The sequence below is a fragment of the Camponotus vicinus genome, unplaced genomic scaffold (assembly GCF_025532165.1).
Source record: "Camponotus vicinus isolate PSW18456_S1 unplaced genomic scaffold, iyCamVici1.0 SCAF_8, whole genome shotgun sequence".
NCBI lineage: Eukaryota > Metazoa > Arthropoda > Insecta > Hymenoptera > Formicidae > Camponotus > Camponotus vicinus.
The window spans coordinates 13460810-13485702 of record NW_028141980.1 but is presented as its reverse complement, the minus strand read 5'-3'; the positions used below and the strand labels follow the sequence as shown (position 1 = coordinate 13485702).

General features: G+C 31.8%; 1 protein-coding gene and 1 long non-coding RNA gene across 3 annotated transcripts in view; both read right to left on the bottom strand.

The window, feature by feature from the left end:
* LOC145976235 (uncharacterized) overlaps nucleotides 1-24893 on the bottom strand; it is a 126820-nt gene that overhangs the window by 27562 nt on the left and 74365 nt on the right. Inside the window, exons 2-3 of the mRNA XM_083107295.1 lie at nucleotides 5997-6471; nucleotides 392-625 (exon numbers count right to left, since the gene is read on the bottom strand). Of these exons, the coding sequence (XP_082963421.1) occupies nucleotides 392-625; nucleotides 5997-6471 (709 nt within the window). The remainder of the gene's footprint in view (nucleotides 1-391; nucleotides 626-5996; nucleotides 6472-24893) is intronic.
* On the bottom strand, nucleotides 10285-17166 carry LOC145976236 (uncharacterized). 2 transcript variants are annotated; one of them, XR_014440223.1, is made up of 3 exons: nucleotides 17033-17166; nucleotides 16580-16765; nucleotides 10285-10794 (listed from the first exon to the last, which is right to left on the bottom strand). It is a non-coding gene; the product is annotated as an uncharacterized LOC145976236 (long non-coding RNA). The 2 variants fall into 2 exon arrangements; XR_014440222.1 differs by lacking the exon at nucleotides 10285-10794 and adding an exon at nucleotides 13721-14195 and having other exon boundaries at nucleotides 17033-17165.

Below are 24893 nucleotides of genomic sequence, written 5' to 3'. Positions count from 1 at the left end.
AATTATTTTTCCGAACTTTAAAACGCGAGAAGAGAGTGCGCGCTACGTGAGCGAAAGATACGACAGGTTCGAAGTGAAAACTTTTCAAGGATTCTCGCTTGACGCTAGAGTATGCGCGATCGATCGATCGATTCGCATAGATTGAAATTTGATGGGACGTTCTCGGAATTCTCCAAATTGCTATGCCTCTGCCCGTGTCGCTCCTTGACAGTTTCGCGATGAAATCTCGAAATCGCGTGTAAGTGAAGGACTTTCCAGAATTTATTAAGCATAATTAATTTTAACAAGAAGAAGCTACATGTTTGATGTCTAAACCATACTGCATTTCATCTTCTTTATACCGTTGTAATATGAGTCGATCGGTTTTTATGGTACTCTTATTATTACGTACCTCCAGGGATCGTTCTCATCAAAAGAGTCCTGCGATCGATGTTTAACGAGATCCAAAGTACCGGTCGGTCCGCTGTCCGAGAAATGTACTCCTAACGAGCGTTTCTTGTGCGGCAACGTACCGCCAAAGTTTCCACCGATAGTATCGGACATGATATTATTGTTATCTCGCTGATCATCATCTAATACATCCTTGTCGTCCAGATGATTTGGCAGCGAGCCGCAGAATTTATATCTGTAAGAGAAAATAGGTAATTAAATTTAAAATAATTTATTTATAGGTCAAAAATAAGTTGCGAAAGAATCGTTGACAATGATTTATTTATATGTATGTATTGGCATAGATTCAAAGATTAAATTGTACAAGATTCATTCTGTGGAAAGAACTTTTTCGGAAATATTATTTGACGCGATGTGCATTACACTTTTTGTTTGCGTAACTCGAGCCTGTTTATCCCTCCGTTAAAATTATAAACGAAGTTGGAAAGATGAAAGCGTCGAGGAGAAAACAAGTTTGCAACGTAGGCGACGACATTTCGAGTAATAAGCTACCGTCAGAAAGCGTCAAACTTTGTAGAAAAAATACATTACGGTAATTTACATAATCCGCGCTTTTTACATTATTTGACATTACTTCGTGTCACATCCTCGGTGGATTCGGGGTGCGAATGATCACTTCGTGTAATTTTGCTAATTCTCGCGTATGCAACCAACTGCATGAAATGCAATGCGCGTGTAAATGCGATGGATTATGTCTGTTTAACCGGCGCGAATAGTAATGTTCGTAACGTCGACGCGAACAAAGGTGAACGCACAAATAAAGTAGGAAAACTGTGTAAACGATATATGAGATGTATTTGATGCAAAGGGGAAAATTCCGTCGCGACGGCACGTTTGCGTGCTATGTGATTGACATGACATTCGAACAAGGTGAAATCGAGCGTGTTGGAATTGAAATAATGCCACGCGGATGATGTTCGCAAGACATTCGTGTTGTTTTCTATACGCATGAATTGCAAAAATAGGTTCATATTTTCACTATAAGTACCGTAAATATTCTTTGGCTTCATTCGTAGAAGAGACAATAACAGATTTAAAATTATTTCTATCTTAATATGATATATGTATAATGATAGCAAATTTTTCAAATGATAAATAATAATTTTTTAGACACAAAATTTAAATAAAAAAATTATTTTCTTATATATATTATATATATATTTTTTACAGAACGCGAAACTTCTTATAATATGAGATCTTAAATTTTGGGTTGTTTAGCTTATATACATAAATCCAAAGCTGTTTTTTTTTCCTCATAATATTAAAATATTATATTAAACATTATCTCAATAGCAAATTAATATTATAAAATGAAAAAATTATATCAAAAAATCAATATTACAATTTCGGATATAAGTTTTGTTTTCTTTCAGTTTTTGTACAAAAATAAAAATTAATGAAATATTTTTTTTCTTAATTATTCTTCGTTGTTACGTCTCTGTTGTTACGTCATTTTAAGATTGGTGAAAAATGAGATGGAAAGCATGACATAATCGTCGTAATGTTACGGCACGTGGAAACTTTTTGTATTTACTCGACAATCGTGCTTGCGTGTGTCTCATAAAACATCCTATGTGACAACGCACGTACCAGAAACGGTATAAGAAACTTTACTAATAATTCGTACGTGACATCATCCGCCGTCGAGTCCGCTTTCACGCCAGTGGATAGGCGAATGCCTGCCTGCTTGCCTGCCTGCGCAAATCTTCGTGGCATGCATAAGCGCACAAGCGCGCAAAGCATCTGACCTTTCACCGATCTCTCTACTTACTTTGACCCTTGCGTCGTGGATACCTCTCGGTATAAAGTCTAAAAATTTTATCCGGTTCCCGATCATGTAATCATATGACAATCTCACAATAGTTTTTGACAACTATAGACGCATATAATATGCGATATTAATGTAACGTATAATATTAAACAACGTGATCAGAAAAAAACACCTCACATATGTAAATAATATGAATTATATGTAAATTCACGACACTGTGATCTTTTCTTATTTTTTGTTACAATTTTTAATGAATGATAATGAATTAAAATTCTGAGTTTATTTATTAATATCATTATTTTAAGAACGAATAAATAATATAAAGGATTTTATAATAATTTTAAGTTGTAATTGATTGAAATCGATTTTGATTACAACATAGTAGTAAAAAAGTATAAGATTTTTTATAAAGGAATAAATAGCTAACTTGTTACTAATAATGTAAAAGCGTTCTAATATTCCTAAGTTTATAAGTAAATGAACAGCAAACGGGACAATGATTTCATTTCTGCATATTTCTGGCGTTGTCATTGCCAGGTTTAGACAACAGCACTTACGCAAATGAGATCAAGAAGCGCGCGGGACTCCTTTTAATATATATCTCCGTTGCTCTTTTAACCCACGTGTGTCCTTATCCCTTCCGGCTTCCCGTGTAAACGAGGGTTTAATGGAACCCGCCCTAGTTCAACGACTGGCCGACCTTAGAGGTACTTTAAATTATCTCGCGGCCGGCAACTTGTTACTACCGAAACCGTTGTTGCCCCATTGTATAAGATTGCTCTTGCTGCGAAAGAGAACTATGCGCCCAGAAGATGCTAACGCGAGAAAACTCCTTGTTTTGTACGTCGCTGCAAGATGCAGAACTGCTTTCGCACCAGTAAAGTTGCCAGACACTTTTATTTTAATTTAAACGTGTTATTATTACTTTAAAAATACCATCCCCTATATTTAATTCAATTGTTGTCAGAAACGAAATTAAGTTTTAACACGATAATGTTTGGATAAAAAATGTTTTAATATAATTAACAGATTTTAATTATTCATAATTAAATATACGCTTATTCATCTCAGCATATAATATTATATGATTTATTTTATATGCGAAATATAAATTATATGTATAATAAATTTTATGTATAACAGTAATTTCGTATACTATTTTAAGCGTTAAGTCGAACGTAGTGTAAAAGATTAATTAAGATGCAGATAAGTGCAGCTATTAAATTAAATATCACGAGACTGAACAGAAAATAGTCGGAAATTTGGGAGAACTCATTAAAATTAAATCAACGAAGCATCTGTCCTTGACGGATTCACTAATAGTTTTTAAATGGTATATTGCGCGACCAAGCGATTATAATAAGATGATCGTTTGGTCTTGGTTTCTCCTCACCCAGCCGGTTACTTATGACGGACATAATTACGAGATGCAAATAATTATTAAATTTAATAACAGAACGACGTGCGCGCGGATCAACTCATTTTCTGTCGATTTATCACCGTCATTTATCACCGTTATCACAGCGCCGGACATAATTCACTTTTGGATTAACGATCTCGGTCATTGTGTGGCTTACCTCCAGTTAGCTGGTTAGGTAAACAGGAATAAAGAGATATTACCGGCATAGCATCATATTTTCGCGACAATCTTGTTACTGGTTAATCGTCTTATGCGAGTTAGCCCACCGGTACATAACATATTCGATTTCGTGTCGATACATGAAGGATTCCGGAGCCGGATTTCGCGCTTATCCCACCTCTCGAAAGCTGTCATACCGACGTCTCGTCTTCTCCCTAGATTTAATTAGCACGTGCTTCCAAAGAGCTTTATCACTTTGCAAGTAATTCCATATTCCATTCGCGATTAAATATACCTCGCGGTTTACACGGTAATATCGTTTCTTAATCCTCGACGGAATAATCAGGAAGACAGAAATTCATCGATCGATTCGCAATCAATTTTAATCGATCTTGCGCGAAAACTTCCCGCTATTTCAATTTTTTTTAATATAAATTTTTTATTCGCTTTACTTTGTTCAAGTTAGTGACCGTAATTAGATCGCGAGCGGTCTCTTAACGACTCTCTTGTGGGTATAAAAAAAACTATCTCGTGAATTTATGTATATAGTACTGTTATATAATCGATTTAACTACGTACAATGATATTTATAATCGCTAACAAAGCTAATTCGTAGAACAGTATCTTATTATCGCGTCTTTTGCAATGTTCAAAGATATTTTTCGAGTTATTTCTTAAAAATGTTTCATTTAATCAAATCTAAAAGAGATTCATTTACAACTTATTCTTGCAATAAGAAATTATGGAAAAACTTGAAAATAATAAATTTTTTTATTAAAAAATAAAGTAAGTTGTATGTGCACATATGTGTGCGTGATTGAAGGGGAACAAGGAAAAGAGCACATTTATTATTGAATAACTTCTTCATAGAAAGATGTGCGTGTAAAGTCGACCTTTTTCGACAGATATAAAGAGACTACGAGCAAAAAAAGGTTTAAGATGAAGAGACTTTTATCATCACGCGACGATCGTGGGTAAAAATCAGTTCACACCGATAGCGGCTGAAAATGAATTCTCCACTTTATACATTTGACGAGCATTATAAGAATGTGCACATAAATTAATCTAATACTCCGTGAAATAAAAAGAAAATTTACTTCTGCATTTTGTTGCCTTTCTTTAATAATGTAATTGATTGTGCAATGCTATTACTAATAATGGCGGAAAGATTTTTTGTTAAAGATTAACATTATTTTTGCAAAAATTCTTGAACTAAATATATTAATATGATTTTTTAAATTATTTTTTAGAATATCTTTTTTATTACACATTATTAAAAAATTTATATTTATTATTATTTAATTAAAAAGATTAATATAATATATTTAGATAAGATGCATATGTATTAGTAATCATAATAATCATATTAACAATAGTACAATAGCAAGTAGCATAGTGAAAGTGGAATTATATAATAGTGTATACATATCTATAAATTTTTGATTTGCATAAAGATGTTTATAATCCACAATAAATTTATATCAAGCAGATTATCGGCATGATACTAACGATGCTTTTTCTAAGGATTATATACTAAACGAGGAATCGATCGCGAATTGACCTTTCTCTCCGAATTGCAACATGATACTCTCGCCTGCAGCGTTTCGCTCGCTTTTCGTGTTGTTAAAAAATTAACAATATCTGTAAGACTACGTTACAAAGATCATTTAATCTTTTGGCATGAGAGAAGCCGCGATTGAAACATCTCCTTTTTTGTCTGTAATATTTTAATCCCATACTTTTGTAATCAATTATACCATATTGTGTTATACTAACTTTATATATATCTTCAATGTACTTTTAATTGAATTTTGTATGCATACATAACTTTAAAATCTACAGTTCAATATCTCCTTTAAAGAAATTTACCGTAATAAGAAAAAATATATTTATCTTTTTCCTTCGTAGATAAAAATTGTATAATTAAATGTTAATATCGAATGCCACATAAATATCGTAAAAATCATTTGGCGAAAATAAACAAGTAGTCAAAATATCATAAATATAAATACACGTACGAATATCAATTTCTTCATCTAATTAAAAATTTACTTTATATATATGTGAATATAGATCAAAGGAAATATAAATCAGATAAAATTATTTTTAATAAAATAGGATATGTGTATGTATATGCATGTGCATACACACATACATGTATAATGTATATAAAAGTAACAATTTTTAATAACTAACCTTTCTCTTTGGGCGCTGGAACAGGGCACCAGTATTTTTCCCATGCTGTTCAGCTTTCCTTTAGGCTCGCACAAGTTTCCGGAAGACTGAGTGCGTCGGCCAGTGAGGCCCTTTCCGTTATGCCTGCTCAGATTCGAACCCATTGTCGACTCTTCGGTCTCTTGCACTTGGTTCGCCTGTCGTTGATCGTCTTCGCGGCGGTTTACGGCATTTCCGGGTGTGTTTTCCTTATTCCGCCAGTCGAAATATTTGTCGAGCTGTTCCTTAGCATTGATTCTGTAGGATATAGGCTGCGTCGGTGGGGATGGTGCTGGCCGATTCCTCTTGCCACCGGAAATGACCGGTTGCAATTGCGATCGACTGTAGCCGCGGCGACGATTGCTCGATTGCGGCAATTCACCGTTTACGGATATCCTCTGCACTTTCCAGCCCTCCTGATCGTTGCTGGTGGACGGTACAGTCACCACTTCCTCACCTGCAATCGAGAAGTGATATTGTTAGAGAGATACCAATGATTCGTTCCGAGAAATCGCATATCTTTTTTTTTGTACGCTCGCAGCTTCTAGCAAATGATCAGATCTACAAATTGCGATTTTAATTAACTGGCTGTTTTATTTTATTTTTATCTGTCGTGTATGTATCTTCATGCGGGTTTATTTGAGTTTCAAACGAACGTCGTTCTTCAAAGATAATATCGTGCATCCTAACACGATTACAGCTCACACGTAACTTTTGCGGAATGTGTCATCAGAACACGTTTGATCCGCAAAGTCCCTATATAACTATGTTTCATTTTACATCTGCCTCATGGAACTTTCGTAATAAGTCAAAGTTAAAGAGCGGTATATATAAAATATGAAATAGAAACGCAAAAGCTTTTAATGCAGATTTGTGAAATCTTGATACAAACTTACTTCAAAGATTAATAAGCAAAATATACCAATACCCGGTAATACAAATTTACTTAAAAGATCAATAAGCAAGACATCAGTATGCTTGCCTTTACAAGATGGTATATATTATACTTTAACGCTAACTAAATTAAAGCTTTCTTTCTTGTTGGTTCTAATTTTATGAAACGATAAAGGATAGATTAAACAAAACTGATCGAACTAAGTTTCTAACGTAACGTAAAATGAAATATTTTATAGCGCATATAAAAATAAAATTTTAATTTTTGTGCTTAAGTTTTGAGGATGATATTTCGCATCGCCATCGCGCATCTACATGATTTTGCAATTCACATAGCTGTCTGCAAAGTGGCGAGTATGCTGTATATTTAGTAATAGTTGACTTACGCAATATTAACTTTCTGCATAATTTTATAGAATGGTAATAATAGAAGTACTGTAATTAGTATGTAAAGTATAGAATTTTATTTAATTATGAAAAAGAAAAAGAAAGAGAGATATACTTTTCCCTAAAAATTTTCAAATTTGTTTGAAATTCTTGTTCAAAACAATATTTGTTTAAAATTCTGTCATTAATATTTAACCTGGCGAAAGTAAAAAGTTTGTATAAATTTTTAATACGTGTGGATTATCACTCTCAATACGCACTGATTATAAATAATTAACATAGTTTAATAATTAGTATAATTTCATCTTCTGGCTTTCGCAGCGGTTGCAAAAAGCACGAGACGCATTCGCTTTCACAATGAGCTTATTGTTAATATTATGTCTAAACGGAATCCGATTCCTAGTTGCCTATCCGAGGTCCGGTCCTAATAATAATCGTCGTACGCGAGGCTCGTTGCATAACTGTATTATTAATGCGGCCGGTATGCGTGCATCGCGCTCCTCCATGCATCCAACGAATGGAGCTGGATCGAAACGCGAAGCTTGAATCGCGGTCGCTTGTTGTGTCTACGAGTGGAAAGTTTTAATTCGACGAGGGAGAGAGGATCGACGGCGGCAGCCGACGCGTTCGTCGTGAAAGAACGAGAGCACCGATACTCGGCTGTACGCGAGTCCGATTAATCCACCGGTGAATTGTAAATTACGGCGACTCATTTAGGCAAAAACAAAGTTGCTATTCAGTTCGATGTGCATTGTAAATGTAATTTTTTAAATATGCAGATTGATTTTTTTTATTCTGAAAGAATGATTCGAAAGAAAAATATTGAAAGAATTAAAATTGAATATTTCTATTACAATCGAAGATTCAAATAAAAAAGATTGTTTTTCTCTTTTATATTTTGATATATTTAGGCAAAAGCAAAGTTGCTCTTCAGTTCGATGTGCATTGTAAATGTAATTTTTTAAATATGCAGATTGATTTCTTTTATTCTGAAAGAATGATTCGAAAGAAAAATATTGAAAGAATTAAAATTGAATATTTCTATTACAATCGAAGATTCAAATAAAAAAGATTGTTTTTCTCTTTTATATTTTGATATATTTAGACAAAAGCAAAGTTATTCTTCAGTTCGATGTACATTGTAAATGTAATTTTTTAAATATGCAGAGTGATTTTTTCACTCTAAAGGAACTAGAATCTAAGAGGGAGAAATATTGGAAAAATAAAATTCAAGAATTCAATTATAGAAGACTTAAATGAAAAAAAAAATGTGTTATTTTTCTCTTTCTTTTACATATATCTTGATGTGTATTTGATATATTAATATATTCAATAAATTATCTTTGATTTTAATACGATATATAGAATGTTCTTACAAGAGGAAGGTTATAATGATTCAAGGAAAGAGCCGGTCATTAACACATATAAGAAGGAAATGCCTGGGAGTCATACTTCGCATGCTTGTACTTGATTTCTTGCGGGAAAGTATTACGTTAGCAATTCTGCGATAATCGGGACAATCAACTGTTAACGGTAATCTACTAGCTTACAGAGATTTGTAATTTCCGGTGAACATATTTACTAAAAAGAATTTATAAATCTCATTCAAGATGAGAGACTCATTTCTCGATTTATGAAAGAAATAATGTATTAAAATATATTTTGTTCAATTAATAATTATAAATATCCAACAAAAATATCTAAATTTCAAGAATATTGATAACAAGATACTTTTTAAGATTTTTTCGAAAGATATTTATATTCAAAGTCAAAATTCCATTATAAAAAAATATCACTTCAGAAAACAATTTCTTTTATGAGAATAATCAGCTTGGGAAATATTTTTCTACGAGAGAAAAAATTTCTAATCTGGTTTTACCTTTGTAAAATCCGCGTCCTTTATCTTATCATCTTGTTCGCGCGCACCAAGTGTATTTTCTTTGGATTATTCGTAACAGTTCCGTGTATATATATATATAACCCATTTTAGATAATGTTGCCACTGCTATTGGGTTAACCGAAATCGTCGTTTTACGGTGCAACCGAGAAAAATGGAAAGAAGTCGAAAATTAGTTGTAATAAAGATGTTAGCTTCTACAAAAAGTTTTGTAAGAACTTAAGAGAAGGTGTAAAATTTACGTCTCTTGGAATACAAGAGAGTTGTCCTTTCGGGGACTTTTATAGGATAAAAAAAGTTTTAAGTGAAAGGCGACGAAAAAAACATACGATTAATTTAGCCTCATATGTGGTCCTCGGTTGCACATCGTTTATCTCGCATGCAAGCCGGTGTGTAAAAAAATTTGTTCTCTACCATGCACGCGAAATCACCGTTGCACTGGTAATTGCATTTTACCAGTGCGTGACGCCTTTATAACGCGTGCGTTTATAATAACGTTCAAGAAAAAAAAAGACACGTAAAGACATGTAAAGCAAAAAGAATTGTTTTGTTTTGATGAAAATATAGATGCAAACTGGCACGATGGTATCCGAGATAAAAAAAAATTCCTTAACACATTTCCATACAAAAAAAATAACATTTCGTAGAAAAGATATGAGGAAAAGAACCATGTTACTTCTTTCAGAATAGGTAGGTTTTAACAAAGAGAAGCTTTTAGTGAAAACTGCATCCATTCTACGATACACGTCACACGATTTCTATCTATCGAACTATTGTGTATTAGTTGTAAAATGATAATATTGTTAATTATTTATTGTAACATTCAAAGATATACAAAGCGACTGTCTAGTCGTATCGACTGCTATTTGGATCTGCTAAAGAAACAAATTTATGATAGATTTTAAATTTTAATTAAATTTAATTCCTTTAAAAAATTTATATAAATAATTTTAAACTTCTATCAATATTAAAAGATAATTTTATATGAAAATATTTTTTTACATATGCACACATATACATACACAAAAATTTTAATAATTATTTGTTGCAACATACATAAAATGTACATGAATAAAATGTAGCTCTTAAAAACTTTAGAGTTGTTTTCCAATCTCTAGATCTGCAATAACAAACACAAGATGTTTCTTTATTGTTTGCTACTTTCCATCTATAATCGATATTCATCGAAATTAAAGAGAGATAATTACAAATGCTTTAAAAGCAGACGTTTTTGTTTATTTCCAGATAGAAACATTTTGCCATTTATTTATAATCAACTGATTACTGTAACGGTACATTCGATTTAATCGATAGATTTATTCTAAAATCAGCTATTAGTTGATCGGTTTTAGATAGCTTGTGCCATCGACACACTAGCAATTATTCCGGTCTCTTCCGTTTACGCGGCTTCCGGTTGCGAATAAATCCAAGAGGGTAAGTAAACGCAGGAAATTGATAGAAACCGTATAGTCGTCCTTGGAAAGATTATCGGCGTCAAGAGTCGATCGCTGATTCGAAATTTATTGCATCGAGATTTTTTTGTCGATAAAATGTGTTGATGCGTGCTCGACTTGCGTGTTCAACAGCACGTAATTTCGCATGCTATATATAATGTAAGAAAAAAATAATTGATATAGCATCCGATATTGGCAAAAATATTAAAACTTATATCTAATGCATTTAAACAAGGAAATCGTTTAATGTAAAAAGAATTCTCTCGATAAACATAGTTGTAAAAGTAAAAGTGTAGATGTTGTTAAATTTTTAATAAAATCTTTTTTAAATTAAGTTGACCAATAAAGTTTGTTTGTTACTTTGCTGTAGAGAAAATTTAATTCAAGACTTAATTACCAGGATATTTAATGAAAGTTGGAAAGTTGCTACAAATGACTTTCTATCGAATCTTCACTTCAGAAAAGTTTATTCTTTAAATTTATCTAGGAATTAGTAATGTATACAAAAAAGAAAATGTTTTGCAACTTTCCTAAACATCTCTCTTTAGTCACATGTCGATAAATTTCTAAAATGAAATTTGCAGTGGTCCTAATCTAAAATACATTTTCCCTAAGGTCAAGGATAATTTACATCGAGGATATTATCGTATTTTCGTAACGGCGTTTATTCGCAAATAAATCGAGCGTTGTTTCGCTTGTAGAATATTTAGTACTGCTATTACAATGTAAAGAAAGAGAGAGAGAGAGAGAGGGAGAAATATCCGCGCTACGACGTATACATATACAGAGCGCGAGTCTGGCATTATAATTACTCCGTAATTAGTTCCGAGAGAAGGTTTCGCACTAGCGGAACTGAAATGCTCGATCCACCACGTCGTATAATTACCGTTATTTTCGTATCGATTGAAACCGCCGGTGAAAAACGATTCGAGACCGTTCGGGACGGAAGGAGATCGCGTATGTAAATAGTCGGAATAGTCACGCCCGGAATCGTGCACTAATTCGCATTACGCCGAGCACGTGCTTACCAATCGCAAACGTAAAAGCAACTGCTGCAGCAACGATTGTGTACTCGTGCGAAGCAAATCGGGGCTACATTAAAAAAATTTATTTATATGCCAATTAACTCGCGTCTACCGCCGGATTTATTATCGTAAGGTCAAGGTGGCCGCTTCGTGCGCGATGTTCTGAGTAATGAAACATCATTCGCAGGTCTTGGGAAATGTCAAGCCATTGTATTTATGCATGAAATATGTAAGCGTTCAACAATTGCATAGTGTTGGACTGACGGGTTAGCAGGTCGACAAAGATCTACCCAGCAAATGCAAATAGAATCGCGTAGAATCGCATCTTGTAATGAGATTTAAAAAATGTGTGAGAAGTAATAATAAAATATAAATTAAAATGGATCCAAAAGAAATATATTTTCTAATAAGAAAATAGAAATACATAATTGCTGTAATTTCTAGAAGAATTCTCAAAAATTTTGAATATTAAAGACGATAAATTTAATATAAATTTTACCATTATTTTATGATTTATTATTTCCGGAGATTCCTTATTTTTTCGATATTTTTTCAAATATATTATTATACGTTAACAAAATTGTACTTATTCGCTGTAGATTATCAAGTAAAGGTTTCACGAGCAATAACAATTATGTATATTCAATGTTATGTAAAAAAAAGATAAGCGAAATGTTTTAAGGATGGAATACATTGAAACAAGTTTAATTAGTATTCATAATAATCTTCACAAGCGTTTATCTATTTAGTAGACTAAAATTATGATAGTGATAGAAGTTTCATAAATGCAAAGAATTAAAGTCAAGTTTCAAGCCGAAATTTGAACATTTACTGAATCTGTATTTATATACATAGAGGATTTTACTATTGAAATATTCATTTAGTCTAGAAAGTTTTCGACTAAAGCATTTGACTTCAAAAATCCTAACATCTATTTTCATCAGCATTCGCGATGAGAAGAGATTGGATCTTTTAAATTTCGACGTTTTTCTACGAGAAAATATATATAAAATTAGTTACTTTTTTAGTCATATATTCTACGCGATTTTTCCTACGATACAATTGCAAATTGATGTTATTCTAGTTAATTAAAATACTATTTGCAAGCCTTGGGGAATATCAGCTATACGTAATTACGATTGAAGGAAAAGGGGATTATGCAAATATCGAACGACATAATGACGCGGTGATAGCGCTTTCGCATTAATTTCGTAGTTTAATCAGCACTGATGTGATTACCCTAAGTTAATTCTCGCGATAAAATTATCATACAACGTTTCTTATCATCTATTATCTATGAAAATAATTTCGCAAAAATACATGAGATGAAAAAATCAAAAATTGCTTGATCAAGTGAATAATATTGTACATGGAATATTAATGTTACACTCTCATTATTAGTTGATGCAAGGCAAGTGCGATAGATAGATGATGAACGTAAATATATAAAATTTTCTCGTACCTGACGTAAAAATATTTGACAGGTATAACAAAAGATGCGACACGTTGTTTAAATCACCAATATCGAACTCACGATAGTTGGTCGACGTACTCATCAACTTGGTATGATAACGCACGAGCTCCGTAGCGTTGATAACGAAAGAATGTGCGTTAGTGACATGACTGATAAGACAAAGCCACTTCAATTCGTATTGGTCCCACACCTGCATTAGTACAGGTGAAAGATAAAGAGATTCGGTAGATGCGAAAAATGAAATTACACTTGTTTCGATGCTTTCACCTATTTAAAAAAAATCTATTAATTCATTAAGATAAGATTAAAATAATTTATAAGCTCTTGAATATGATAAACAAAGTAAATTACCATAAAATCTTTAAATCCAGTCTAATGATGAAGTACTATTATATTTTTTTATAATTTTGCATACTTTTATAATAATTTTTTAATATAATATATTTATTATTATAATATTTATAGTGCATGTTTACATTATTATAGACTATTTATCTAAACTTGCAAAATTGAGATATCAGAAATCTTTTCTAGAAATCCAAACATAATTCGCTTTTACGGACGTGATTCTCCTTATTATTACGAGCAATATTATTTCGTTTAATACAATTTTATTTATAGCGACCACGTTTTATCCATCGTATGATTTTTTATTACGTTGAGGGATCTATTATTTTTACGAGTTATTGTTGGTGAATTTCTCGCGAAAATGTTTTGCGAAGCGCTGCTTTTCTTTCTGCAGGAATATAACTCGAATTTTTTCAATGTTTTATTCAGTTTTGAAATCGATGAAGGAATACATTCAGTTGTACATCCGATGTATTATTGCTTCGAGGTATTAATCGCGACCTGCATTCGCGCGTGACGAACAGAATCTGGAATAGTACTACAGCTTTAGAAGTTCGATTCGGCTGAATAACGATGTTTAAAGTTTTTCGAGATCAGAAGTTTAGCAGTTCGAGGTACCCTGTGCTTTATCTCATCGACAGAAATAGGGAATTTATCGAATCCGTATGTCCACTTGCATTCGAACACTTTTTACTACTCGAACTGAAAGAGATGAATTCGTGTCTCCGTTTATTTGTTGCACGATTTACTACTTCGGCACGAAAAAATAAAAAAACACGCATTGCGGAAATTAAGAAAACCCTTAATTAATTTTATCATTAATTTTATCTTTCATTTGTTATAATAATAAATATTTCTGAGTTATTAAAAACCTACTGAGCCAAACTTATTTGTTTATTAATTAAGTCTAAATAAGCTGACAATCAAAATAATAATTTTAATGTACATGTAAACATTATCTTCTTAGAAGAAAAATAATTTAATTTATAAAATTAAGATATAGAATTATTAATATATATAAATTTTTAATATATGATATTATGTGTACATTATTATTGTGTTACTTTGAAAAATTTCAAATTTTTGTAATTGAATTTTTTCGGCTGTATTGAACCTTTAATATTGCTACCAACAAATACAAATTCCACGTAGTTTCATTGGAACTGAAATCGTATATAGTTCAATTCAAATTTGCGGGAATGCTTCGTTTATATCGAAATTCAAGCCTGTAAATTCAGTTCATAGAGTAAGGATTTCCCTCTTAATAGCCTTAGTTGTCATGAAAATCATATGTAACGCACCTAATAGCGGCGTGCAATTGTGCATGCAATCTCATTATACTGCCGCGAACTAATAACATTTCAGTGGCTCTCAAGTAATTCGCCACAAACTAATTTAAAGTAGTTAATACCGCCCAAGCCCTTTTGCAGTTTCGCGAATGCTAGCAACTTTGCGAGTGAACTATGCCTATCATTTCTATGCTTTATAAAACGATTTATAAAAGATTTTACAAAAGACTTATTAAAACATTTTAATAATAAGCATTTTAATATCTTTTTTATAATTAACTTATTTTTTTTAATAATTATAATATTTTTTATATTAACACATATATGTACATTATATTTCATAAATGTTTGATGTAAGTTATATCACAAAATTGACTTCTATATTTGACACATTTTGAAATGTAAAAATTAAATCTGCTAAAAAAATTATCACTTAGCTTATTTTTTTGTGTAATTGTATTTAAATATATAATTATGCAATTTTTATACATTATTACCATGTCTAACACATTATTTTTTTATTTATAAAGGATATCTAGTATTTATAAGTTGTACAATATGACAATTTTTATGTACTTCAATATTTAGAAAGCAAAATTTTTAAAATTTTTATTCTTCTACTAATCTCAGGAAAAAATCCCTATATAATAAATTTTATATATATATATATATATATATATAAAATTTATTATATAGGGATTTTTTCCTGAGATTAGTAGAAGAATAAAAATTTTAAAAATTTTGCTGATTTTATATATATATATATATATATATATATATATATATATATACATACACATATATAATTATGTATCAAAAACATCTATATATATTTTCTTTTCTTATATAATCTCTCTCTATATATACAAGAAAAATAATAAAAATAATTGAAAAATAATTAGAAGAAAAATTTTTGTATATCTTTCCAGAAAAAATAAAACTTGAAGAAATAAAAAAAATTTATCACACATATTTATATAAAAAGAAAAAATTTACCTATCTCTAGATATATATGGGATTTTTTCTCATTTCTTCAAAGTGTACTTAAAAAAAAAGTAAAACAATTATTTTTTAATTATTTTTTTTATTTTCCCTATAGATAGAAATTATATAACAGAAAGAATATATGGACATTTTATATATAATTATATATTATCTTATATTTTTGAATATATATATATATAAACTTTGTCCTGGAAATTGTAATAAAGTATAATGCATAATATTTTAATACGTTAATATATTGTATATTTTATTAATATTTAGAAAGAGAGAGAATAATTAGTTAAATGTTTAATATATTTATAGAGTATTGATAAAGCACCAATATTATATATCTGTCTAAGCGATTTATATATATATAAATCATAATCCAGCAATTTATATATAGATTATATATAAAGATAAATCATAATTATGAAAATTATATAGTAACTGCAATATAATCTGTCACTATTGCATTGTACAATAATAATATTTCAGGAGACATAAAGATTCATTGTAAAACATAAATTTTATATATATATAATTTATGTTTTACAAAACAATAAATCTTTGTCTTCCAAAATATTATTATAATGCATATATGTATATATTATGTATATATTGTATTAAAAATAATAGCAATATTGCATGTATATAATTATATAATACAGAGACATGCATTATACAGATTATATTATACAGAGATATATGTGCTCTTATTTATATTTTTGTATAAATTGTAATAACCTAAAATTGTAAATTGAATATGATCCTTACGATCGTAACATCATACGATAATATAATTATACGTACCATAATTAAGGCTGTAACGATTACAATATATTAATTAGCGGTGGATCAATCTTGTCCCTTCCTCACGATACTAAATTGAGCTTAAATCTGCATCGTAAACCCATCGTCCCGCCACAAATAATTGCGCGCGAACACCAAGCTTTTGTCTAAACCAAAGTGACGTAAGGCACGCTTCACTTAACCCTTCTGGAATTATTATCTCCTTGTTCATTAAAAGTTAATTGCCTAGTTTACACAAATCGTTTGATACGTATATATCAAATAGTAAATTGGTTTAATCATTGGCTGATCAGTTCAAATGTACTATTTGATACGAATATCAAACGATCGGTCTAAACTAGGCCAAACACAAGTAAATGATACATTCGTGAGAGTTTGCGAACGATAACGTAATATTCTACTACAGATTGAACGAAAAAGTAACGCATATTGAAAGAAAAAAATAATACTCACTCGGCATTCTTACTCAGAATTCTGAACGTTCCAATAAAACAATTTATACCGATATTTTAGAAGAAGCGCTTTGTCTCTATTGAAATCATCGGTAATATAATCGATATAGAAATGCATTTAAAAAATGTATTTGCTTCACCCTATAAATGCTGAAAGCATTCGACCAATCATAGTGAAGAAATTTCTTTATCCTGATTGGTCAATCAAACGCTTTCAACACTTCAGCGTCAAACTAATGTAGCGTCACTGCGACAGCCAATCAACTTCTCTCTTTCGTCAAAAGTTGATTGATTGTTCATGGTTGCGGTCAAGGAGACGCTGAGGATGCTTTGAAGCGTATGATCGACCAATCAGAATAAAAAAAGTAAAGATTCTTTAACCTGATTGGTCCAGCAGCCCAATGTCGCATCTTGCCGCGTGTTTTCGTGTTCTGCATGCGGCATTACATGTCTGTATTAGAACTACAATGTAAATAATTTAATAGAGATAAAATATTAAAATGTCTAAGATGTACTTGTTTTGTTACAATACTGAGTTTAGTAAAGATCGTATCAGACGATGCATTGAAGATAAAAAATTGAAATTTGACTAATCAAAATAAAAGGAACAAAAATTTCTTTTTTCTGATTGACTCAATATTCAATCTCGATTTTTCATCCATAAACCGACAGCGAATTTGATTGGATGCACTGCATATTCGTGCATATTACATAGACTGTCGTATACAAATTTACAAGCGTAAGTAATTAAAACAGCAAGATAATTAATACTATGAGTTATTATTATATCGTTATATTTAGTACGAATAATGATTATCTTATTGTTTTAGGTCCATATTCTGAACCCTCTTTTATCGATAAAAGTGCCTCTAAAAGTGGCTTATAAGCCTTCTGATTGGCTGTAAGCCAATTTTAAAGGCACTTTTATCGATAAAAGAGGGTTCAGAATATGGACCTTAGTTACTATAAATTTGAATATGACAGTTCTTAATATGCATCAGTGCAACCAACCAAATTCGCTACGATACGGGCTTAAGTAGTTACTGAGCCATTGTTTGTCTTTTGTTTCAGCGTCACTTTTTTGATCCGCGCGATTGGTACGCCCTACTTTCGAGGAGCTATCGTGGTGTTCGCGCGCGCTTTTCTTCGGGAACGAGTTGCGTGTGTAAAAAGATATAGATCGAAAAAGTAAAGTGTGATTAACGTTCCCTATGTATTAACGTTCGCGATCGCGTTCAAATATGCTTCGATATTCGTGATCGGAGTCAGTCGTTTCGATCGTGTCATGTCGTGTGCTGTCGTGACAAGTACATGGTCCTTCCATAAATCTCGCTCGAAGCATGTAATGGAGAAGGAAGAGCATCGTCAGGTTACGCAAAGGTATGTAATAAGTAAATATCTTAATAAATCCCGGATTCGCGTATATTTCTTTTGCAAGGTAGCTGTGAGGGGGTGGAGGAGGGGGAAGTTCCGCGAGGCATCAGCGCGAAGCTGTCAGCGTCATATTTTTTTTTCGTAGTCGCAAAATTTTTATAAAAATATCGGGAGTGCCTTTAATACGAATAATTACAGATTATTACGATTATTTTACAGTTCTAATGATTATAAATTTGAATATGACAGTCTTTAATATGCATCAGTGCGCGCAGTGTTACCAACCGAATTCGCTACCACAAGTGCTCACTCAGCCATTGTTTGTCTTTTGTTTCAGTCACTTTTTTGGTCCGCGCGATTGGTACGCCCTACTTTCTGGAAGCTTCCATGGTGTTCGCGCGCAATTTTCTTCGGGAGCAAGTTGCATACGTAAAAAGATATAGTTTGAAAGAGCGAAGTGTGTAAACGTTCGGGATATATTAACGTTCGCGGTCGCGCTCAAATATATTTTAACATTCATGTTGTGCTTTGATATTCATAATCGGCGTCAGTCGTTTCGATCGTGTATCCTGTCGTGTCCTGTCGTGACAAGTACATGGTCCTTCCGTAAATCTCGCTCGAAGCATGTAATGGAGAAGGAAGAGCATCGTCAGATTACGCAAAGGTATGTAATAAATAAATATCTTAATAAATCCCGGATTCGCGTATGTCTCTTTTGCTTTGCGAGGTAGTCTTCGAGAGAGGAGGGGAGGAGGGCGAGAGGGAGGTTCCGCGAGGCATCAGCGTGAAGCCGTCGAGCGCCATCTTTTTTTTTCGTAGTCGCGAAATTTTCATAAATATCGGGAGTGCCTTTAATACGAATAATTACAGATTATTACGATTATTTTACAGTTCTAATTATTATAAATTTGAATATGACAGTTTTATATGCGTCAGTGCTACCAACCGAATTCGCTACCACAAGTGCTCACTCAGCCATTGTTTGTCTTTTGTTTCAGTCAATTTTTTGGTCCGCGCGATTGGTACGCCCTACTTTCTGGAAGCTTCCATGGTGTTCGCGCGCACTTTTCTTCGGGAGCGAGTTGCGTACGTAAAAAGATATAGTTTGAAAAAGCGAAGTGTGTAGTTAACGTTCGGGATGTATTAACATTCGCGATGTATTAACATTCGCGGTCGCGCTCAAATATATTTCAATATTTATCTTGTGCTTTGATATTCATAATCGGCGTCAGTCGTTTCGATCGTGTCGTATCCTGTCGTGTCCTGTCGTGACAAGTACATGGTCCTTCCGTAAATCTCGCTCGAAGCATGGAATCGAGAAGGAAGAGCATCGTCAGATTACGCAGAGGTATGTAATAGGTAAATATCTTAATAAATCCCAGATTCGTGTATATTTTGCTTTGCAAGGTAGTCTGCGAGGGAGGAGGGGGAGGGGGAGATTCCGCGAGGCATCAGCGTGAAGCCGTCGAGCGCCATATTTTTTTTTCGTAGTCGCGAGATTTTCGTAAATATCGGGAATACCTTTAATACGAATAACGATTGTCTTACAGTTTTAGTTATTATAAATTTGAATACGACGGTTCTTAATATGCATCAGTGCGCGCAATGCTATCAACCGAATTTGCTACGACAAGTGCTCACTTAGCCATTGTTTGTCTTTTGTTTCAGCGTCACTTTCTTGATCCGCGCCATTGGTACGCCTACTATCGAGAAGCTTCTGTGGTGTTCACGCGCACTTTTTTTCGGGAGCAAATTGCGTAAAAAGATATACATCGAAGCATGCAAGAGAGACATCGTCAGATTATACAGAGGTATGTAATAAATAAATATCTTAATAAATCTCGGATTCGCGTATATTTCTTTTGCTTCCCAAGGTAGTCCGGGAGGGGGAAGGGGAGGGGAAAGCTCCGCGAGGTGTCGGCGTGAAATTTCCGTCGATTACCATAATCTTTTTTTCGTAGTCGCGAAATTTTTATAAATATCGGAAGTATCTTTAATACGAATAACGATTGTCTTACAGTTTTAGTTATTATAAATTTGAATATGACTTTTTAATATACATCAGTGCGCGCAATGCTATCAACCGATTCGCTAGGATAAGTGCTCATTCAGCATTGTTTGTCTTGTTTCAGCGTCACTTTTTTGATCCGTGCGATTGGTACGTCCTACTTTCGAGAAGCTTCTGTGTTTGCGCACTTTTCTTTGGGAGTGAATTGTGTAAAAAGGTATAGATCAAAACATGTAATGGAGAAGGAAAAGCATCGTCAGATTATACAGAGGTATGTAATATATAAATATCTTGATAAATCTCGGATTCGCATATGTTTCTCTTGCTTCGCAAAGTAGCTGCGAGGGAGGAGAAGGGAAGTGAGAGGTTCCACGAGGAGTCGAGGAGTCGGTATGAAGTTGCTATCTTTCTTTACACATGCAAACTTGAAATTAATTCTTCACAATAGAAACTTTTTAATTTTTAATATTGAAATTATTAATGTTGAATTATATGATATTGAATTTTTAATATTGAATATAAAACATTAAATCTTCGATTAAAATTCTATTAATCCTGTTCATATAACAACGAAAAGCTATTAAAAGGATTTTGATTGTAATAAATAAAACTATAGTACCATATATATTCATGTATATATTTATATATATAAATTACTCAACATGGAAATTTATTGATCAGATAAACATAATAATAAAATATGCAGCTAATATCAATTACTTATGGCTCATAAAATGCAGTAAAAGAAAATGAGCAATATCTGTTTACATTCTTCTCTTCGCATATATATTTCTTTTTTATTAGAAAATTTTGGGATATGTGCAATAAAAATTATTAAAAATAATGAATTCATTTATTTGCCAGATAAGTTTTGACTCTAATGTAGTTTAAATAAAAATTCAAAACGATTTATTGTATAAAATATATTAATCAATTTATATCAATTATGAAAATTTAAAATTTTTTATTAAATCCTATATTTCGTATCTTTCAATTCAAATACATATATATGTATACATAAACGTATACAATATGTCAACAATTTTCATATGTTAATTAAAAGATGCTATAATAAGTTCGTATTAATTATATAATCGTGATAAATATAAATGTTTAATTTCAGATTTTTAATTTATAAATTTTATTGTACATTGATAAGAAAAACAAGAAAGTTTTTTAAATATTCATGTAACGTTGCCCATATATATTAAATGTATGCTATCTTTCCAAGAGTAGAAAATTGGTTACAGCATCAGCATTTTAGCAAGATGCATTTTTGTAATCTGTGGATGAGAATCCAATAGCATTCAATGCAACTTGTATTGTATATGAAAAAAACTTACCTGTCCATTTCTGAATTGTTGCTAATATGATGTCTTAGTTAAGTTTAAACAAACTGAATAATTAAAGATTATCATTACATTTTCCTTTACGTATATTTCCACTTTTCTTTTTTTTAATGTGTGTGTAATGCTATTATTAAAAAAGAAAATTTCCCGTAATTAAAATTTATCTTAATTTATTTGTATACGGAGTAAAGCTTAATTATTAAGATGAAATAGAGATAAATTTTATTTACGGGAAATTTTCTTAGATGGTAGAATAAAAGAATCAATTTTATTTAAATACTTATTTGCTGATAAACATAAACGAATAATAGATCTATATCTATCACAGAATTTGATAAAACTTCTCATAAGAAAGCAAAATTCTATTAATCCTGTTCATATAACAACGAAAAGCTATTAAAAGAATTTTGATTATAATAAATAAAACTATAGTACCACATATTCATGTATATATTTATATACATAAATTACTCAACATGGAAATTTATTGATCAGATAAGCATAATAATAAAATATGCAGCTAATATCAATTACTTATGGCTCATAAAATGCAGTAAAAGAAAATGAGCAATATCTGTTTACATTCTTCTCTTCGCATATATATTTCTTTTTTATTAGAAAATTTTGGGATATGCAATAAAAATTATTAAAAATAATGAAGAATTCATTTACTATTTGCCAAACAAGTTTTGACTCTAATGTAGTTTAAATAAAAATTCAAAACGATTTATTGTATAAAATATATTAATCAATTTATATCAATTATGAAAATATAAATTTTTCCTATTAAATCCTATATTTCCTATCTTTCGATTCAAATATATATGTATACATAAACGTACACAATATGTCAACAATTTTCATATGTTAATTAAAAGATGCTATAATAAGTTCATATTAATTATATAATCGTCAAAAATATGAATGTTTAATTTCAGATTTTTAATTTATAAATTTTATTGTACATTGATAAGAGAAACAAGAAAGTTTTTTAAATATTCATGTAACATTGCCCATGTATATTAAATGTATGTTATTTTTCCAAGAGTAGAAAATTGATTATAGCATCAGCATTTTAGCAAGATGCATTTTTGTAATCTGTGCATGCGAACTCAATAGCATTCGATGCAATTTGTATCATATATGAAAAAAACTTACTTGTCCATTTTTGAATTGTTGCTAATATGATATCTTAGTTAAGTTTAAACAAACTGAATAATTAAAGATAATAATTATCATTACACTTTATCATTACACTGTACGTATATTTCCACTTTTCTTTTTTTTAATGTGTGCGTAATGCTATTACTAAAAAAGAAAATTTCCCCTAATTAAAATTTATCTTAATTTATTTGTATACGGAGTAAAGCTTAATTATTAAGATGAAATAGAGATAAATTTATTTACGGGAAATTTCCTTAGATGGTAGAATAAAAGAATCAATTTTATTTAAATACTTATTTGCTGATAAACATAAACGAATAATAGATCTATATCTATCATACAGAATTTGATAAAATTTCTCATGAGAAAGCAAGCTTCTGTTAAACTATTAAGATATAAATACAATTTAATTTTTATTTTAATAGGCATGTTTCTGCGAAATGATCTCACGATGAAGCACATATATTTATGAATAAATGAATTACATAAAATAATATAAAATAATAAATAATATAAATGAATAATATGAAAATATATATATATAAATTTTGTATGTTTCACGTTAGAAACTCATATATAAACACATAACATTTATGTCATTCAAAGTTGTTGTACAGGTTCGAAGCATTATAGTTATATACAATATTAGCTTCTCATTGGTTTAAAGTTGATATTTCTCTAAAGGATTAATATTTTCTAAAAGTCTCAAATATCATTTAACATCGCATGTGATGAGTCGAAAGTGTCGAATCTAGAGATGAATGGTCGTTTCGTTCCACTCATTGGATTACGTGATCGGATATCTCAGTTATTCCCAACCGACATCCATCGTTTCGCGCTCCAGTATCTGTCGCGAGACATCGTCCCTCGAACACATGTTTCGCATAATTCGTTCATTTGTGATACATGTTCCATTCATATCTGAAGTATCGAATGGAGCATCGAGGGATCGCTGCGATAAATTAAGATAAAAGTGATCTCGCTTTACAATTCTCGCATAGAGCTTGCGTTTCGCATCCGCTGTATTGACAATCGCGTTCCTGACATTTAAACAACGCGTCATGCGTGACTGGTGTAGTGAGGGCTGCGTTCGAGAAGTTGCTTTACGTGTTGAAAGCATCGTTCTATTTTTGTTATTTATTAAATTGAACAAGGACAGAATGAAAAGTTTATTGACGAATTCAATATTCATCAATGAAACTTCATTTTTCACGCTAGGAAAAAAGATTCATGATCGATTTCCAGGAATATGTCGAAGAATCGTCGAGGGAACATCGAGGGACCTATCTAGAAATCTGTCGAAGAATCGTCGAGGGAACATCAAGAGATCTATCCAGAAATCTGTCGAAGAATCGTCGAGGGAACATCGAGGGACCTATCCTGGAATATGTCGTATAATCGTCGAGGGAATATCAAGAGATCTATCCAGAAATCTATTGAAGAATCGTCGAGGGAACATCGAGGGTCCTATCCTGGAATCTGTCGTATAATCGTCGAGGGAACATCAAGAGATCTATCCAGAAATCTGTCGAAGAATCGTCGAGGGAACATCGAGGGACCTATTCAGAAATCTGTCAAAGAAACGTCGAGGGACTTACCCAGGAATCTGTCGAGAGAACATCGAGGGAATGTTGAGGGACTTATCCAGGGAATCGGTCATGAATCTTTTTCACTAGCGTGAACTCGTGAAAAATGAAAAGTTTATTGACGAATTCAATATTCGTCACTGAAACTTCATTTTTCACGAGTTCACGCTAGGGAAAAAGATTCATGATCGATTTCCAGGAATATGTCGAAGAATCGTCGAGGGAACATCGAGGGAACATCGAGGGACCTATCCAGAAATCTGTCGAAGAATCGTCGAGGGACCTATTCAGAAATCTGCCAAAGGAACGTCGAGGGACTTACCCAGGAATCTGTCGAGAGAACACCGAGGGAATGTTGAGGGACTTATCCAGGGAATCGGT